Source organism: Pseudorca crassidens, chromosome 20 (assembly GCF_039906515.1).
Source record: "Pseudorca crassidens isolate mPseCra1 chromosome 20, mPseCra1.hap1, whole genome shotgun sequence".
Lineage (NCBI taxonomy): Eukaryota > Metazoa > Chordata > Mammalia > Artiodactyla > Delphinidae > Pseudorca > Pseudorca crassidens.
Window position 1 is genome coordinate 45,242,376 of NC_090315.1, and position 20,631 is coordinate 45,263,006.

General features: G+C 38.7%; 1 protein-coding gene across 1 annotated transcript in view; it reads left to right on the plus strand.

The window, feature by feature from the left end:
• The window catches only part of SNTB2 (syntrophin beta 2), a 99,337-nt gene that overhangs the window by 38,671 nt on the left and 40,035 nt on the right, over positions 1-20,631 (plus strand). Inside the window, exons 2-3 of the mRNA XM_067718893.1 lie at positions 4,755-4,968; positions 14,895-15,105. Of these exons, the coding sequence (XP_067574994.1) occupies positions 4,755-4,968; positions 14,895-15,105 (425 nt within the window). The remainder of the gene's footprint in view (positions 1-4,754; positions 4,969-14,894; positions 15,106-20,631) is intronic.

A 20,631-nucleotide genomic window follows, 5' to 3' on the forward strand; every position in this document is an offset into this window, starting at 1 on the left:
CTTGGGAGAATACTTGAACAGTGATGTCATCGTAACTCACTTGTGAGACAAATGAAAAGCCAGCTCTTCCACCCTAAGGATAGATAGATCAGAAACAAACTTGTTTGCAAAAGCAGGGGAAATATTGGCACGATTCTCCATACGTTGTCTGATCCATTTAGTTTCACTTAAACTCATAGTAAAGGTCACTTGAAGAGATAAGAAAGTGATAAGCATTAGAAATTAGAGAGGAAAATAATGATTATATGAGAGATTGATGTTTATAAGGGAAGGTGATTGATATACCAGAATATTTGTGTTTATAGCCGTAGGCTACTTCTGCACTGTAAAGTATCTTTTGGATAAGCTTTTAAAAGCCACATAAATGGCATCAGTTTAAAATCAGATGCTGCCTAATGCCCCAAACCAGGATAGCAGTGTACCTTGTTAATATACATGGACCCCTGTAACCTTATTCATTAGAGCATGGAATTCAGTAAGAATCAGTTGAATCTTGGATCCTATCCCGTGCATTATAGTTTTAGAAGGTTCAGCAAGGTTTTAGTTTAAGGTGGTTCCATGTTTAAAGTTTGAGCAAGTTTTCGGAATAAATTTTCTTCCTTTCTTAAATAAGTTTTTTTGTTTTTTGTATAAATGATATGGGCTCATCAAAGGCAGTCCTATGCATATTTCTAGGCACTATTGATGTTTTGCTGAAAATCTTCGCAGATATATTTCCAGGTGTGTGTACAGTACATGTATATGTTTGTTGTCACTAAAGAGAAGGGATTATAGTGATGATTTTAGGGTGGGGGAGAACCCCCTTCATTTTCAATAAGAGCGAGCAGTACGTAAAAGAAAGATTAACTTCAGCAACTAAACAGCTAAAATACTATAAACATCAGAGTTTAAGCATTTTGAGGACGATCTTTAACTATCAGGAAAAGTGAAATAACTCTGAAATATATCACAGTTTCTTTTATTTAAATTTATGTAAAGATTTTATTTTTATTTATTTATTTATTTAGGCTGCACTGGGTCTTAGTTGCAGCACGTGGGATCTAGTTCCCCGACCAGGGATTGAACTCGGGCCCCCTGAATTGGGAGCACAGAGTCTTACCCACTGGACTACCAGGGAAGTCCCATATCACTTTTTTTTTATTATTATTATTAATTTATTAATTTATATTTCTTTTTGACTGCTTTGGGTCTTCGTTGCTGTGTGCAGGCTTTCTCTAGTTGTGGCGAGTGGGGGCTGCTCTTCACTGTGGTGCACGGGCTTCTTATTGCAGTGGCTTCTCTTGTTGCGGAGCACGGGCTCTAGGTGCGCAGGCTCAGTAGTTGTGGCTTGCGGGCTCTAGAGTGCAGGCTCAGTAGTTGTGGCACACGGGCTTAGTAGCTCCGCAACATGCGGGATCTTCCCGGACCAGGACTCGAACCCGTGTCCCCTGCATTGGCAGGCGGATTCTTAACCACTGCACCACCAGGGAAGTCCCCATATCACGGTTTCTGAGTTGACCTGAATGCCATGTGGTGGTGTAGAGGCTTTGCTTATCCTGCCGGGTATCCAGGTTAATGCACTGTGGCAACAGGGGAGGTCTAAGAACGGGACTCAGACAGAGCACACTTAACTTTTCACCTTTCCTGAATCTCAGGTAAATTAGAAACAGATGTCTATTTATGGTTCTCCAGCCATTATGGATAACCAGTTAGATGGGGGTATGGGTGCCATTGTCATCAACTCAAGTGAAACTCATTGCTCTTTTAATAAGGCCATGCAATAGGCTATGTGTGTATGTCTATTTTATTTAAATATGTGTAGTAATCAACTCACTGATGCTACTCTGTGATCAAACAAGCTTCTGAGTATATCATAAAGCAGGCTTTTCTAACCACTGTAGTATTCAGGAGTAGTCATTTAGAATGTCTTTAGTTTCCCCCAATTGGTAGCCCAAAAGTTAGTATACTGCCATAAATGTTTAAAAAGTAACTCTCTGCCATTGGCAGTGACTAGAAACTGTAAGAATTTCTGCCAAAATTATTGTGATCTAGTTCTCTCTTGAAAGCACAAAGCTAAACTAAAGCATGTATTGAAATGCCTGAGTCAGCTGCTCAAAGGATACACTGGTTGCGCCCCTGCTCTTTTTTTCTAGGATGAAAAAAATCTCCTTGGTGACCTGAAGCAGTTAGCTTTTACTCTCTCCACCTAGAAATACACATATTATAACTATACATAGAAAGCACACACACATACAAACACATACAAACTTTTTCTAAATGTTGGCATTAGCATTATTATATTTTCTAGAATTATGCTTAACTTCAGCAGATCTTCTTGAATAACTTATAGGAAAATAATGTTGCCTCTTCTGATTGCTGTTTAAAATTTTTAACTTTTCTAGCTTTTTAAATTAGGGAAGGAGAAGAAAGGCGCCTACTATTTATTGAATGTTTAGCATGTGCCTAGAATTTTTACTTGCTTAGTGTTACTGCCATTTTATAGATGAGGACTTCAGGACTGTCAACTGAGGTCACATAGCTCTGAAGTAGCAAGCACAGTTAGTAGTTAGTATTTGAACAAGGTCTGATTCCAAAGGCCTCTCTGTCACCATATCATGTAGAGTGAGTGGTAGGATGCTATGCTTATAAAAGATTATCATCAATATTACTAAGTTAAAAAAGCAAGATGTGGAAACAGTAAGCATAATATACTACCATTGTGTGTATTTATGTATATACACACGTATGTGTGTCTATTTTCATACATGCTTAGCCTGTTGCTGGAAGACCATACAGTAATTGCCTCCAGGGATGGGAATTGGGCTGCTAGAAATACATACTGTTTATCATAAAACCTTTTATACTTTTTGAATTTTGTTTTTTTCTCTCCTTTTAAAAAAATTTATTTATTTAATTTATTTTTGGCTGCATTGGGCCTTTGTTGCTGCGTGCAGGCTTTTTCTAGTTGCAGCGAGCGGGGGCTGCTCTTCATTGCGGTGCACATGCTTCTCATTGCAGTGGCTTCTCTTGTTGCAGAACACAGGCTCTAGGCACATAGGCTTCAGTAGTTGTGGCACACGGGCTCAGTAGTTGTGGCTCGCGGGCTCTAGAGCGCAGGCTCAGTAGTTGTGGCGCACAGGCTTAGTTGCTCCTCGGCATGTGGGATCTTCCCAGACCAGGGCTCGAACCCTTGTCCCCTGCATTGGCAGGTGGATTCTTAACCACTGCGCCACCAGAGAAACCCTGAATTTTGTTTTATATGCATGTATTACCTATTCAAAAAAGAAACAATATTCTAAAGACTTGTTAGCTATGTTTTTAGAAACATAGCTGATTATTTTTTAGATTTAGTAATCTATTTCTTAGTAAAGTTTCATAGGCTTGTAAAGCTTCTAATGCTATAAAATATTAATACTAGCTATTATGACATTGATAAGCATTGATAATGATCATATCTTTCTAGTTTTTCAGTTCCCATGATACTACTCTAATGACCTACCACAGTGGAATTTTAGAGGAGGTAGATTACTGATGTAACATATATTGATGTTAGAAGAGGAAATGGTGACCGATTTATCTACATTCAACGATTTATTGACATTTTAATGCTTTTTAAGATTTTACTAAAAAAGGATTTAATAATCTTCAGTTTATCTAGTTTTTGAAATAAGAGCACAGTGCTTCAAATGATAGTAGTTTCCAGTCATGAATGAGGTAAAAGAAGTATTTTATATGTCTTAAAATTGAACTTAAAAGAAAAACGTTTCACATATATTAAAAGCTATATCTTAATTTGGGGCTACTGTTAATAGAAATACTTTGTTTTTGACTATGTTTTTGTACTTGTTTTTCAAAGCTATAATGGTTCGTTTCCAAAGCTGTCTCCCTTACTAGACTGGGCATTCTTTGAAGGCAGGGTCCATGCCTAAGTTGCTCTTGTATTCTCAGTGGCTAGCCTAATGCCTGATACTTGGAAGGTAGCTGAAAATGTTGACTGAGTTGAATCGAATTGAAGTAGAGATACATAGCTTAGTCTGGAGAAGAGAGAGGTCATCTCAGTCTTCAGATATCTGAAGGGTTCTCATGTGGAAGAGATTAAGTTTGTTCTATATGGCTTCTGTAGTCAGCAAACCAATGGGTGGAAGTTTCAAGTTTCTAAATGTTGAGTTGTCTAAAGCTAGATGGGGCTGTCTCAGGAGGTACAGAATCTATCCAGATTCATTCATGATGGCCAACTACTGAGATAATTCAGGTATTTAATTGTTCATTTTTTCCTTCACTCATTTATTCAAACATTTACTGAGTAGGCACTGGTCTGGATTTTAGACACCAAGATTGAAAAAATTGTAAACCCTGCCTTTGGGGAACTCGCAGCCAGCAGGGAACTGAAGTATTAACAGGGGATTACAACCCAGGGTGCTTAGAAGTTGCTACAGAAGAGTAATGGTAATACCCTGGAGAGAGTGAACAGGAAAGGCTGCTGAGGAGGTGACTCTTGAGTAGAGTTGGCCAGGCCAAAAAAGGGAGAAAGGAGTCCTAAGCAGAAGCAACAATATGCAAAGACTCAGAAGTTAGTTTTTAGGATAGAGTAGTGGTATATCATTTGGATTACATGCTCTTAAAGCACCCTCCAATCCTGAGATTCTGTGTGCTGGCTCTTTAACTTCGTGTATTTTTTCACTTCATGCCAGATAGTTCGTGTATGTATATATTTCAGTTGTTATTTTTCACAGGAAGCAAAAATACTAACCTTCTTCTTTGATTTTTGTTCATAGTTAAATTCATCCGAGAAGTGACGCCATATATCAAGAAGCCATCGTTAGTATCAGATCTGCCATGGGAAGGTGCAGCTCCCCAGTCACCAAGCTTTAGTGGCAGTGAGGACTCCGGTTCTCCAAAACACCAGAACAGCACCAAGGACAGGAAGGTCATCCCTCTCAAAATGTGCTTTGCTGCTAGAAACCTAAGCATGCCGGACCTGGAAAACAGGTGAGCTGTACCTAAGGAGAACATCGTAGTCACAGCTTTGCAAACTTACAGATATGTTGCAATATTACTTTCTCCCTTTGCATATTTTTATGCAATAATATGACTGTTGACTAAATTATATAGAGGAAAACATCAGTCTGAGATGAATCATTTTTGTACTTCCATATTTAAATTACTTCACACATATATGTACATATATAGATCAATTTTGGATGAACATACAAGAAGCTTAATGATGGTTATGCCTGGGGAATGAAATGGGATTAGAAGGTAGAAGGAAAGAAGAGGCTTCTACTTTTCATTTTAAACCTTTCTGGAGTGTTACTATTAGTTTATTCATTATGAATATTACTTAATAATAGAAAAAGTCTTGTCCAAGAAATTTAAACGAATATCTCCTAGGAGGAAATTCCTTATACTATGGTTAGTGTAAAGAATCAGAGATCTTAAAAAAAAAGAAAAAAGAATCAGAGATCTTCATTATAGGTCAGGCTGCATCAACTAATAACGTGACTGTGGCAAGTTAGCTTCTTTTGACCTCAGTTTCCTCATTTGTGAAATGAGAGCATTGGATTGGATAATTTCTAATGTCCCTCCTAGTTCTATCACCATTTGGGTTCTATGACTTTGTCTTCATTAATGCCATGACGTGGTACTGGTAAACCTAGTGTCTGGTTAGAGATTAGGGGAAAAAAAGAGATAAAGAAAGTAGTCCAAAGACACAGTTAAGGACCAGCTTTTTATAATATACTTTCGCTTTTATGGTCTCCTCTGATCTGAATGCACAGCCAGGTGCCTAATCAGGATGGGATGGTTCACAGAAGACAGCAAGAAGCTGAATGACCTTGGGCATTTTAGGCCATGGGGACATGGAAGCTCCTGCTCTATAATATATTATGTGTATGCTGGAAAGAGTTGAGCTCTGCAATCACACAGACCTTGGTTTGAATCCAAACTAGGTCACCTGCTCCAAAGAAGGCTCTGAGCAAGTTCCTTCGCCTCTATAAACCTCCATATTCTCAGTGATTAAAAAAAAAGAATAACTCAGTGTGCAGATTAAATGGCATAACACACATGAAGCCCTTTGTATAGAGCCAAACATATAGTAGGTTCTCAAGAAATAGTAGCTTAAAAAGTCTTAATTGGGCTTCCCTGGTGGTGCAGTGGTTGAGAATCCACCTGCTGATGCAGGGGACACGGGTTCGTGCCCCGGTCCAGGAGGATCCCACATGCCGCGGAGCGGCTGGGCCCGTGAGCCATGGCCACTGAGCCTGCGCGTCCGGAGCCTGTGCTCCACAATGGGAGAGGCCACAACAGTGAGAGGCCCGTGTACCGCAAAAAAAAAAAAAAAGTCTTAACTGCTAACTTTGTATACATACATACTTACATACATATATATATATATTGGCCACGCCATGCAGCTTGTGGGATCTTAGTTTCCTGACCAGGGATTGAACTCGAGCCCTCAGAGGTGAAAGTGCAGAGTCCTCACCACTGGACCGCCAGGGAATTCCCATGTATACATATTTTGAAAATTACATTCTGATACATTTGTATTGTTTTTATTTGCTTTCTTTTAAAAGTTCAAGACATAGAAATTACTTCTTGTTATATACAGGTTTATTTGTGAAAGATTGTGTGTATATTGAAGCATATATAAATACAGAACAGCTTGATCTTTAAAGAAATGCTTTTTTTTTTCATACAGTAAGAATCTAATTTGTACTTATGCATATCAGGGTCGGGGGGGGATAGATTGGGAGATTGGGATTGACATATAAACACTACTATGTATAAAATAGATAACTAATGAGAATAGACTGTAAAGCACAGGGAACTCTACTCAGTGCTCTCTGGTGACCTAAGTGGGAAGGAAATCCAAGGAAGAGGGGATATATGTATATGTGTGGCTGATTCACTTTGTTGTACAGCAGAAACTAACAACATTGTAAAGCAACTATGCTCCAATAAAAATAAAGAATCTAATTTTTAAAGTAAATAATCAACTCTGCCTCTTAAATCCAAGTTAAAATTTTTTTCTCAAATGAGATATATTTAGGTAGAGACTTTGATCTGTTAATCATGGACTTAAAAAAATTATGTAGTTAGGACTATAGAGAAGGAATTAGAGTAGAGTTACAATGTGATAAAGAGAACAAATAGACATTATATTTGTCAACTGATTGTCAGGCTGAGGAAAGTGTTCAGGCTAAGTCTTTTCATAATAAATCATTTCTTTTTTTTAAATAAATTTATTTATTTATTTTTGGCTGCTTTAGGTCTTGCTGCACGCGGGCTTTCTCTAGTTGCGGCGAGGGGGGCCTACTCTTCGTTGCAATGTGTGGGCTTCTCATTGCAGTGGCTTCTCTTGTTGCGGAGCACAGGCTCTAGGCGTGTGGGCTTCAGTAGTTGTTGCTCGCGGGCTCTAGAGCTCAGGCTCAGTAGTTGTGGCACATGGGCTTAGTAGCTCCGCGGCATGTGGGATCTTCCCGGACCAGGGCTCAAACCCATGTCCCCTGCATTGGCAGGTGGATCCTTAACCACTGTGCCACCAGGGAAGTCCCTATAAGTCATTTCTGAGAATGAGAATAGATTGTTGTCTTAGTCTGTTCAGGCTGCTGTAACAAAATACCGTAAACTGGGTGGCTTATAAACAACAGAAATTTACTTTTCACAGTTAGGGAAAAGCCTTGGAAGTCTAAGATCAAGGTACTGGCATATTTAGTGTCTGGCGAAGGCCCACTTCCTGATTCATAGATGGTCATTTTCTTCCTATATTCTCACATGGCAGAGAAATCTAGACAGCTCCCTGGGGTCTCTCTCATGAGAGCACTAATCCCATCTGTGAGGGTTCTGCCCTTACGATCTAATCGCCTCCCAGAGGCCCCATCTTCTAATTTTGTCACATTTGGGGTTAGGATTTTTTTTTTTTTTTTGTACACGGGCCTCTCACTGTTGTGGCCTCTCCCATTGCGGAGCACAGGCTCCGGACGTGAAGGCTCAGTGGCCATGGCTCACAGGCCTAGCCGCTCCGCGGCATGTGGGATCTTACCGGACCGGGGCATGAACCCGTGTCCCCTGCATCAGCAGGTGGACTCTCAACCACTGCGCCACCAGGGAAGCCCCCATATAGTTTTATTTCTGTTTCATTTTTAAAATGTTTCATTCAAGTAAAATTAATATTCTTTTTTTTTTTTAATAATTTAATTAATTTATTTATTTTTGGCTGTGTTGGGTCTTCGTTTCTGTGCGAGGGCTTTCTCTAGTTGCAGCGAGCAGGGCCACTCTTCATTGTGGTGCGCGGGCCTCTCACTATCGCGGCCTCTCTTGTTGCGGAGCACAGGGTCCAGACGTGCAGGCTCAGTAGTTGTGGCTCACAGGCCTAGTTGCTCCACCGCATGTGGGATCTTCCCAGACCAGGGCTCGAACCCTTGTCCCCTGCATTGGCAGGCGGACTCTCAACCACTGCGCCACCAGGGAAGCCCCGGGGTTAGGATTTTAACATGAATTTGAGGCAGGGACACAAGCATTCAGTCTACAGCACCTGTAGTGCTGCTGATATATTTCTATAGCACGCTGGGGTTGTGGGAGGGAGAGAAGGAAGGAGGAAGGTGATATGACTTGGCTGTATTGCTGAAAGTGGTGCTAGTTTATCATCCACTAAGACCTTTTAGAGCTCAATAACCTTGACCTTTATTAAAACTTGGGGCTGCATTCTCTTTAGCGTATATGCTAAAGACATTTGGTGGATGGTCAAGTTTGAAGTAGATTTTCAGAAACAACAGAAGAGGGCAGTTTGGGCTATAAGAGTTGTATTACACCGTGCTCTTCAGTAAGATGATCAGTCTACTTATTACTCTACAAGGATAGGTCTTAGAAGAGTTAGGCTTTTGCAGATTATCAGGCTTAATGCTGCAAAGTAATTCGTTTCCAAAGTTACTTAAAATAGCAAATTTGGGAACTTCCATGGTGGTCGCATGGTTAAGACTCCGTGTGCAGTGCTCTCAGTGCAGGGGGCACAGGTTCGATCCCTGGTTGGGGAACTAAGATCCAGCATGCTGCATGGCGTGGCCAAAAAAAGAAAAAAAAAATACCAAATTTGAAAATGATCTGCTTTTTATAAAATATAAGTTGGAAGAGATTCAAGGTTATTCTTATGTCACTCTTACTTGCATTCCAGAGTGCTTTCTAGAGAAAAAGCAGTAGAATTGCAGGTACCTGGCAAAATTATACTTAACTTTGGTTATACCCACAGGAATGTGAACATCTATCCTAAGTGTCTTGGTAGAAAAAAATGTTCAGAGCCATTGAGTAATTAGACTGAAGTTAGGGTGATGGACTTTGTAACATTAGGCAAACTATTTGTTTTCATAAGCCTTGGTTTCCTCCTGTATAAAATGAAAGGTTATATGAGGATTTAAATAAGAGAACAATTATAAAATTGGCATAGTATGCTCTCAATATATTATTATTATAGGTGCTGTTGGTGTCCTTCTGACCTTAAATAAGTCCCTTAATTCCTCTGTCCTCCTGTTTTTTTCTTTCTGTAAAATGGACATAATAATGCTTGCTCAACTCTGTTCTTTTACTTCAAGGATAAATAAGATAGTATCTGTAAAGTCACTTGGAGCTCTTTGATCCTTAAATTTATCTCAGCTCTGTCAAAGGAAATGTCATGACAGGTAACACAGCTGCAACATTTAAAGCCGTGGAGAAAACCAGTTCATTTAGGAACAGCAAAAATAAGTTCATCAGGACATCTGTCACCAAGATATTTATCACATTGCAGCCTTATATAACTGACCATATTTCTATTTGAAAATCTTAATCTTCCACATAGTCTTTGGTAAAACTCTGACAAGGAATAGGCTTAGATGTGCCCTAATCTGGAAAATAATTATGAATCTGGTATTTAAGCCCTACATAGGCAAGTGGATTCCCATCATCATTTTTCCCCTAACAATTTATTATGAAAATCTTCAAACATACAGCAAAGTCGAAATAATTTTATAGTCAACACTCATTTTTCCACAACCTAGATTCTACCATTAACATTTTACTATATATACTTTATCATGGATTGGCCCACCTATCCATCCATCAATCCATCTTAATTTTCTTTGATGCATTTCAAAGTGAATTGCACACATTAGAATATTTCTCTCTACTCAAGCGTGCATATAGAGTTCAGTGTTTTTGTTGTAGCTTTTTTCTTTTGAGACAATATTTGCATACAATAAAATACACAAATCCTAAATTTTGACAGATGCCTAAAATTATGTAACCCAAGCCTATCAAGATACAGGACATTACTGTTAACCTTGGAAAGTTTTCTTTTTCCCATTCCCAGTCAATTCCCTCTCCCACCTTCCAAGGCTACTACTGTTCTGACTTGCTGTCATAGATCTGTTTCAGCTATTCTAAAACTTCATGTAAATGTAGTCATATCATATGTACTTTTTTGTGATAGAATTATTTAACTCACCATAAGAATTTTGAGATTCATACTTCTTGTTGCATGTAACAATAACTCTTTCTCTTTTATTGCTGAGTAGTGTTGTGTTTTATGAATATAGCATAGTTTCTTTATCCATTTTCCTATTCACGGATACCTGAGCTATTTCCAGTTTGGAGCTAATATTAATAAAGTTACTATGAATATTTTTGTACAACTCTTGTGGGCATACATTTTTTTTTTTTCTTTTTTGCGGTACGCGGGCCTCTCACTGCTGTGGCCCCTCCCGTTGCGGAGCACAAGCTCCGGACGCGCAGGCTCAGCGGCCATGGCTCACGGGCCCAGCCGCTCCGCGGCACGTGGGATCTTCCCGGACCGGGGCACGAACCCGTGTCCCCTGCATCGGCAGGCGGACTCTCAACCACTGCGCCACCAGGGAAGCCCCATGGGCATACATTTTTATTTCTCTTGGATAAATTCTTAGGAGTGAAACTGCTGGCTGCAAGAGTAGGTGTATGTTTAGGTTTTTTTTTTTTCGGTTTTTTTTTTGTGTGTGTGTTTTTTAAAAAACTGCCAGGCTTTTTTCCAGAGTGGTTGTGCCATTTTACATGCCCACCAGCAGTGTGTGAGAGTTTCCATTGCTTCACATCCTTGCCAGCATTGGTAGTGTCAGTCTTCTTAATATTAACTATTCTGATGGGTGTGCAGTGGAATCTCTTTGTGGTTCATCCTTCATTTTAATGTAAACACTTCACTTTCTAGATAAAAAACTTATTTGACATGAGAGGAAAGCGTCCTTTTTTTCTGTTTTACTGCATTGATTTAGTTTCGCTATCTAAAGCTGAGAAAAAGTGCTGACCATCAGAATGAATAAGTAAAGAGGCAGGGGAAGTTTATTTGCTTCTTCCACCTCTAGTCCTCAAGACCTCACTAGATGCTTCTGATAGTTATAAGCGGTTCATTGTGGAAAGTGAAAGCTAAATAAATAATGACAAAGTCCAGGGAGAGAACATGAGCCTGTTCCTTAGCAAACAGCATTGTGGGCAGTGCGGAGTTTAGCGAGGACGAGGTGTTCTTAAACGCTGCTTTTCGGAAATGTAAATCTGTTATCATTGAGCCGGTTCACAATGTCTGGGTCATCTTCACTTCGGCTGTTTTCCATGTAAAAGGTAAATTTTGGCTTTATGATGTATAAAACAACATGATTATTACTAAATTGAACACATAAGTTATGTCAAAGACTTTACTAAGCAGAAGAAATAAGCAGGCTAGACTTAAGAATCCTATGCTTCTGTGGACCTAAACATGATCTGATTCATCTGATCAGAATGTAATTGCATTTCTCAGGAAATCCTCAGTGGTTTGACCAGAGGCCAGAACTCTTCACACTGTAGCTGTCTCTTCCTCTCTCCTGTGGGCCCAAACAATGACTGGCAGACTGCCTCCAAACTTTTATTCGTAGAATTTTCATTTGAATTTGTCTTTTAAAACAGCAGTAGACATTAGGAAACACTTTGTCCCCTTTATCAGCTCTAGGGGCTGCTTCTTTAAAGGCAAACAGACTTCTGGATCCTAGAATCATTAGTCCTGTTTTGGAGTTTATTTTCTGTTTCTTCTAATTTAATTTTCTATTTTACAATCACTTTTTAAGAAACACTGCAAAATTTCTCTTCATGAAAAATTGGTGATTCTGTCCTGGGAACTGTTTTATTTCCTGTTTTCATCTTTTTCCAGCCTAGTGGTCCCATGATCTTTTCCTGCTTAATCAGGTTAAGTTTATTTTATATCAGACTTATTTTCCTTTCTTTCAGTTATTAATAAGTAGGATCTTTAACATCGGGATTTTCAGAGTTTAAACTGTGGCAAAGGAGCTGTGTCTGAGAGACTCTCCCAGGAACTGTATGAGGTATAAAGGCTTTTTCAGAAGGTGAATGTTTTGTGTCCGGAGAAGGATGAACTGATTCCTGCCTTTAGCTCTAAGTAGGTCAGTAGGAGGAGTGAAAGAAATTTTTTGTCATAGTTTTGCAACAACTTTTAGCATGCGATTAAGGATGTTAGGCTGGTTACAGTGCCAAAACAACCAGCTGGAAGTAAATAGCCTCTGTAGAAAACAACTAGCCTGGTATAAGGTCTAAATTAAGGACATCACTGGCTCTTGCACTCAGTTTGGTGGAATGAGGGTGGATATGAATCTTCTTCTGGGTTGAGGGTGGGGCAGTCACTGGCCGCTGGGGATGGGGAATGCTGAAACAATCAGCTGGCCTCTTTATTTTAGCTGAGTGCTTTACTCCCACTTCCAGAGGTAACTGGTGCCTCCAGTTCCCCAGCCTCTTCAGGATTCTGCAACATGGATCGGCTTGGATTTGACCCTCCCCACTTTTCTTAGGTCTGCTCTGTCTGTTTGCCAGCTTCCAAAATTTTGTTGTAGTTGCTCTTCTCCTCTTCTCCCCTTCTCCCTGAGCTTGTAGGATTATGCTTTTTAAACATTCTCTTTAAAGTTTGGTGGTGACTTCTTACATACAGCACCAAAAGCACAGTACATAAAAGAAAAAATTGTTAAGTTGAACTTCATTAAAATTAAAAACTTCTACTCTGTAACAGATACTGTGTACTGGAGTTCTCCAGAGAAAGAAGCAACGGGATGGATAGATAGTTAGGTAGATTTATTTATTTATTATAGGAATTAGCTCATGCAGTTGTGGAGACCAAGAAGTCCCATGATCTGTTGTCTGCAGGCTGGAGAAACAGGAAAACCAGTCTTATAATTCACCCCGAGTTCAAAGGCCCAAGAACCAGGAACGCCAATGTGTGAGGGCAGGAGAAGAAGATGGTTGTCCCAACTCAAGAAGAGAGCAAACTTGCCTGCCCCCCCACCGCTTTTTTATTCTATTGATGCCCTCGGTGAATTGGATGATGCCCACCTGCATTGTCGAGGGCCATCTTCTTTACTCAGTCTACTGATGATGCTAATCCATTCCAGAAACACCCTCACAGACACACACAGAAATAATGTTTTACCAGCTACCTGGACATCCCTTAGCCCAGTCAAGTTGACACATAAAATTAACCGTCACACACTGTTAAGAGAACGAAAAGATAAGCTACAGACTGGGAGAAAATCTTTGTGAAATACATATCAGGTAAAGGACTGATATCCAAAATTTACAAAGAATTCCTAGGACTTCCCTGGTGGTGCAGTGGTTGAGAGTCTGCCTGCTGATGCAGGGGACACGGGTTCGTGCCCCGGTCCGGGAGGATCCCACATGCCGCGGAGCGGCTGGGCCTGTGAGCCATGGCCGCTGAGCCTGCGCGTCCGGAGCCTGTGCTCCGCAACAGGAGAGGCCGCAACAGTGAGAGGCCGTGTAAAAAAAAAAGAAAGGGTGGACTGACCAGAGTTCAAATGAGAACGAATATTTGCCGTATTAAGTATGGCAAATTAAAATATTTGGAATTGTGAAGGAATTTCTAAACAGGACAAAAGAGAGGGATGCAAGCTTCAAGGCAGAAATGCCTAGTGTACATGTAAACTGGTCATCTTTGACAGGTGATGTGGGATCTGGTGACAGTGCTGCAAGGAAGCAAAGACTATCTTCAGAAAGATGAAAGAATAAAAAGATCTCTCCTTGGTCAGTGGCAGTTTGTCAGTTTCCAGCCTACCACATTATTTTTCCATTTTAAAAGATATGTATGTTCACTGTTAGAATACAGCAGTGTATATATGTTAGTCATTTATTGAATGATTTTTAAAATTCATCTTGGCAAAAACTTTGATCAACACACAAAATATTACCCAACAAATTGCTTTATAAGGAATTTGTTGAGTGTACTTTTTAAAAAATTTATGTAATTCCTAAAGGTTACTTTTGAAGTATAGATTGTTCACAGTTGAGTATTAACAAATAATAGTCATAGAGTTGAAGATCTCTTAACTATTCTTCTACCATGACTCAGCGGATGATTTAATCATATAATGTTACCCAGACCCTCAAAAACAATTTCAAATTTTCGTAAAGAGTCATTCTTCAGCTATTTTCTTTATTTCACACAGTGGAAATTTAAGTTCACTGTTTGGCAGTAGGTTCTATATACCTTGCAATACTGTATACCAGAGTTTTCTAAGTATTTAAAAAATATATTAGTTCTTTCTTTACAATGTGCCTATGAGATTCAACACGCTTTCCATTTCTTTGACATGGAAATTAAGGCAAAGTGCAGTGTTCTACTACAGACTCTACAGTAGGTTCCCTTATCTTAGATCATTACGTTAATATTGAAACAACAGACCCAGCAGTTAGTCTTTCCGATGATGATCTTTCCACATGTGGATCTCTCTGGAATTGGACCCTAAGGAATTAAGAGAAAGTATTTATATTCTGGAATGTAAAAGTAGATTTTCAGTTAAGTATGTTAAACCATGGCAGGTTTGATGGCTTCTGATCTAGCTCACTTTTTTTTTTCTTTTTCCACACAGATTGATAGAGCTACATTCTCCTGATAGCAGGAACACGTTGATCCTACGTTGCAAGGATACAGCCACAGCACACTCCTGGTTTGTAGCTATCCACACCAACATAATGGCTCTCCTCCCACAGGTGTTGGCTGAACTCAATGCCATGCTTGGTGCAACCAGTACAGCAGGAGGCAGCAAGGAGGTTAAGCACATTGCCTGGCTGGCAGAACAGGTAGGCTGGGAGGCAGGGCAGGGTCTCACCAGGTCACTACTCAGAGCCAGGATGCTTCCCCCATTTCGTATGTCTGTAATGTTTATCATGCAGTCAGGCCCTGGATGTCTAGCTTGCAGATCTTTTGTTAGTCTTCTGTTTCTCCTCCCCTAGTGTTTAGTTGTTTGTTGCTAATTATCACCTCTACCAGAAGAATTGACTGTCATGATCATCATCATCATAACATAACTAAAAAGGGGTTCTTAGTAACATCTGTATCCTTAATGACTAAAGATAATTTTCACGGTTTTAGAATAGGATCAGCAAACTTCTTCTACAAAGGGCTATTAGTGCTACAACTACTTGACTCTGCCATTATAGCAAGAAAACAGTCATAGACAATATGAACATGAATAGATGTGACTGTGTTTCAATAAAACTTTATTTACGAAAAGAGATAAGTGGGCTGTATTTGGCCCACAAGTCATAGTTTCCCAATTCCTGTTCTAGTCTATTGACAGAGTTTCAGGGACAACAGGCTTACTCCCCTGGTCTGGGAAAATTATAAAATATACAAAACACTTTACAAGCCATTAAACACATGTATAGTTGTCTTCTACAACTGAAAAATGAAAAGAAGAGAAACAAGAAAACCTAAGTAGATGTTGGGTGAAGGGAAAGGAAGGATATAATCCAAGTTAGTTTAGATCCAAATTTGGCAAAAGGGAGACTAAAAGTTCTACATGATATTACAATACATCCTTTTTCTTTCTGGTCCTTCACTGTCAGCTGGGCCAGAGGGAGTTGAAAACAGAAGACAGAATAGGGATTCAGAGATGAGTGTTCAAGTGCTAGCTCTGTTTTTCACTGGTTTTAGATCTTTTTAAAAGTGCCTTCATATCTTTGCATCCTAGTTTCTTCGTGTGTGCAAGGGGGCAGGGATTATTGCATCAGTATCAGCCCAGACAGGTTTTGTTCTTTTGCGTTGTTGTTTTAAATACAGTTTCCCAGGTCTGGCTCCCCATGTTCCCCATCAAGAATTCACATTTGGTAGACCGATGGTGGGGCCTGGAAATCTCATTTGGCTCCCTAGGTGATTGTGTAGTGGATTTTGGACTCCACTGATTTAGTTTTTTTTCAGCCGTGAAATTTTACAAACATTCCAAATAATGATTCTAATAAATTATAACACAGAATTCGTACTGTGATGATTTCTAGGAGTCATAATTAGAATAACTAAGCAGAAGAAACTAATGAAAATAATGGTATAAGTATTTACAACTTTGAAAGTTTTAGTCTTTTAGTTGTGTTTATCATTGTTTCTATATTTTTATATGCTGGTTGAAAACCTCGATTGAGTGGTAATTGTTCTGTGCTTTCAGCAATGTTAGAAATCTTCATGATTTTAAAAAGGTGATACATTCACATAGTTCCAAGGTCAGAATAAAAAGTTAATAGGTGATGTCTTACTCTCCTTCTGCTCCCTCATCCGCCTAATTCCTACCCCTTTGCACCCAGGGAGGTAATCACTTTCATTCCTTTCTACTGAGTCTTTTGAGAGTTTCTTTATGCAAATAAAAGCAATTATGAATATATATTCTTCTTTTTCTCTTTTATAAAAGAAGATGGCATATTATTCACACTACTTTATACCTTGCTTGTTTCTTTCATTAGGCAATATATCCTGGAGATCTTTCCATATCAAAGCACAGAGAGCATTCTTTTTCACAACTGTATAGTTTTCCATTGTGTAGCTGTAGTTAAATAAGCACTCCCCCCAGTTTTGTTGTCATAATCTTTTGCCATTACAAAGAATGCTATAATGAATAACCTTGTAGTTTGTCCTTTCACACATGTGCTTTCCAAACTCTTCGGTTCCTGAGTTCAGATAGATCAGATAACAAGGGAACACACATTATCTGAATGTATTTGGTTCTTAAGTTTCTAGTAGTGAGCAGCAAAACTTTGGTTAGAAAGGGATTTATCCAAAGTTTTACATCATTTCCTGAGCTTTGATCGTTAGAGTTCATAGAACAGGAGATATTTCTATACCTATAGGATAAATCCCAGAAGCACAGGTTCAAAGGGTATATTAGTAATCTATCTCTATAAAACAAATTACCCCCAAGAGTTAGTGACTTTGAAATAACATTTACCTCCCACAGTTTCTAAGGATCAGGAATCTGGTAGCAGTTCAGCTTCCTGGTTCTGGCCTGGGACGCTTCATGAAGTTGCAGTCAAGCTGTCAGCAAGGGTGGCAGTCATCTGAGGGCTTGACTGGGTTGGCAGGTCCACTTCCAACATGATTCATTTATATAGCTGTTAGCAGGAGATCTCAGTTTCTTACTGCTTGTTGGCAGAAGTCCTCAGTTCCTTGCTACGCAGGCCTTTCCACAAGATTGGCTGAGTGTCCTCGAGACATGGCTGTGGGTTTTTGTCAGAGCAAGTGATCTGACAGAGAGAACAAGATGGAAGCCACAATACATTTTATGACCTAGTCTCTTCTCTATTCTTTTCATTAGAAGTGAGTTACTAAGTCCAGTCTATACCCCAGGGCTCCGGCTCTTAAAGGGAAGAATGGTAAAGAATTTGTGGACATCTTTTTAAACTACCACAAAAGGTATATGCATTTGTAATTTTGATAAATATTGCCAAATTTGCCTTCCATCAAGATTGAACTAATTTAAATTCCCACCAGCAACGTATGAGAGTTGCCAGACCTTTAAAGTGAACTTAATTTGGTTTATGCTACATACAGACAAGTAGAAAGGAGAAAAATAAAGCCACAAATTCATCACAGTCTGCCCTTTATGGACTGTATTTATGTGTGTGTTTCCTCCACTCAGTTGTGAGCTCTTGGAAGATAGGAGCACATTTTTCCCAAATCTTTAGTCCCTAGAGAACTTAGCCTAATGCTTTGTAAATAGTAGATGTTCACTAATTTTTTTCCTTTGTCTACATATATACATGCAAAAAGCAAACAAACAAGTCATTAATTATAAAATACTGTCCAAGAACACAAGCTTAGGGTTGGAAAATAATACCAAGTCGAAAAGTTTCAAATTCTTTAAAAATAGTATCACGGAACTAATCCAAAGTGCTGTTTCTAAACTATTCATGATTTTTACTTTTTCCAAGTAGTTGTTTGGGTTACCCAAATCAAATACACTTAGAATAAGTTGTTCAAGCAAGACTGGATACCATTTCTCAGAGGTATTATTTATAATGAACTTATGTATGTGATAAGAGTTGCCTTTTTTAACGGTAAGATTGTTTAATTCTATGAGTATGAAAATGGTCAGGATAATTTTAGATCATGTAACCTTTTTAAAATAGGTAAACATTTATTTTAGCAATAGATGTGTTTCCTGAAAAGCTTGCATATGAATGAAACTGTTTCAGTTGTAAAGAAAAGATAGTTATCATTTATTTAACTTTAAATGATCTCTCCTTAACTTATCTGTTTGTTATTTCACATTGTCATAAATTGAATTTGCTTAAAATAGGGAAAACCTATGCTACAGATGTTTGGTAACCAATAGATAATCTGTTCTGTGCAAGGCACTTCTATCTTTATTGATACTGATTTTTATGTGACTGATAGTTTACCTTTTAGTTGGTTATATTCTTAAGATGGAATCTTCTCTAAGTCCACCAATTGAGGGGACATACGTTACCTACGAAATAAGTATTTTTAAGCATTTGAGTGTTGGTAGAAAAGCCAAGACAGCCAAAGAAAGCTTTGTTGTCACAGTTCCTACCTTGTCCCTGGTTATTCTCAAACTGTGTAAAGATTCAAATTAGGAACATATACACTAAATCAGGATCAGTGGAACAATTTATTTTTTGCTCTATGTTTTCTATTGTAATAATAAAATACATAAGTAGCAGAAGTACATCACCTCTTAAAAAGATTTGTGGGATGAAGACATTTAGGGAGTGAATAATAACTATTATTAATTTTTCATCTTTAGTGCTATTCAACTCTAGTTATTAGAAAATAAAATTTGGAGAAGGCTATTGTTTGGCCAGGTGTATGCATGTGTGGGTATTGAAACACAAGCAAAGCAGCACCCTAACTTTAGTATCCCTTTTTTCTCTGGCCAAAAACTCGATAGTGGGGAAAAAAAACACCTCAGTAGTGGAGTCCCAAGGCTGCTTGTACTGATACCACAACCAAAAACACATACTACATATAGCAGGCAGCATTTTGATTCCAGTGAAAGCAAACAGTATCCTTATAAGTTAAGGCAAATAGGCAAACAGAATGATTTAAACTGAGGTTTCATTTTTCTCCAATGGTAAGTAGAAGAGGGAAAAGATAGTCTCCAAAAACTAAGGACTCAAAAGAGCTAAAGAATTAACACCTCTTTTTTTTTTTTTTTTTAATAATTTATTTGGTTGTGCCCTGTCAGTTGCGGCAGACGGGCTCCTTAGTTGTGGCATGCATGTGGGATCTAGCTCCCTGACCAGAGATTGAACCCAGGCCCCCTGCATTGGGAGCATGGAGTCTTAACCACTGCGCCACCAGGGAAGTCCCAAGAATAAACACTTTTTAAAAATTGTTAATTGAAAGAAAAGTTCTCTGTCTTGAAATTGCATATTTGCTTGTATTGGCATTAGCCAATACAATTGCATATTTGCTTGTATTGGCATTAGCCTTTTTCTTCTTTGGGAAGAAATACATTTAATTTAGGTTTTCTAAATGCATATACTCTGATCTAGTGTTCAAAATCTCTCTTATAACTTAGCAAAAAAATTAATTTAAAAAATCAGATAGTCATTTTATCCCTTTGGGAAGATACATTTTTACATTATTTTCCCTATGAAATATTATGCGTAACAATCTCGGAGGCAAAGACGTAGTAGTGCACATAAACTAGAAATCCCTTTGGGGTATCTATGACCCCAAAATTTAAGAATCCAAGAGAACCTCTTTACAGCTGATACTCTCCCTCCAGACATTACTTTAGACTAATATAGAGTCTTAGAAAACTTGGGTTCACTGGTAAGGAAAGTATTAATTATTTCTACCATACTTTGCTTGAATACTCACGGTTGGGTCATGTATTTTGTGCTTTCAGCACAGGGTCGAACATGGGTAACTTCACTGGTTGGAATTCATTTCCCCTTCCTGGAATCAGCTCATGGCTCTAGCTAGGAGAAAAGCATCCCAGTGGTAGATGTTATAGCACAGAACCGAACCACTCAGGTCACTTTTCAGATTATAGATGTATTCTTAAGGGGCTCTGACATGTTCATATTACCTTCAGAAGTCATTAAGGAAGAGAAAATAAAAAGCAGATCTGAAGACAAGTAAGAGACAAGTAATTCATCAATTTAAATTCACCTTGAAGCCATCAGTGATAGTGAGCAGAAAAGATGAGGGTTAAAATACTCTGTTGTTAAGCATTCCCTGCTCAAAGTTCTTATCTTATGAAGGCAAACATTTTGATGATACCAGGGCTTTTCTTGAACATAGTCTTTTGTTTTTTAGTCTTGGATCCTTGACAATATGTATAAGTAGTGGTTGTTTTCCTACATTTT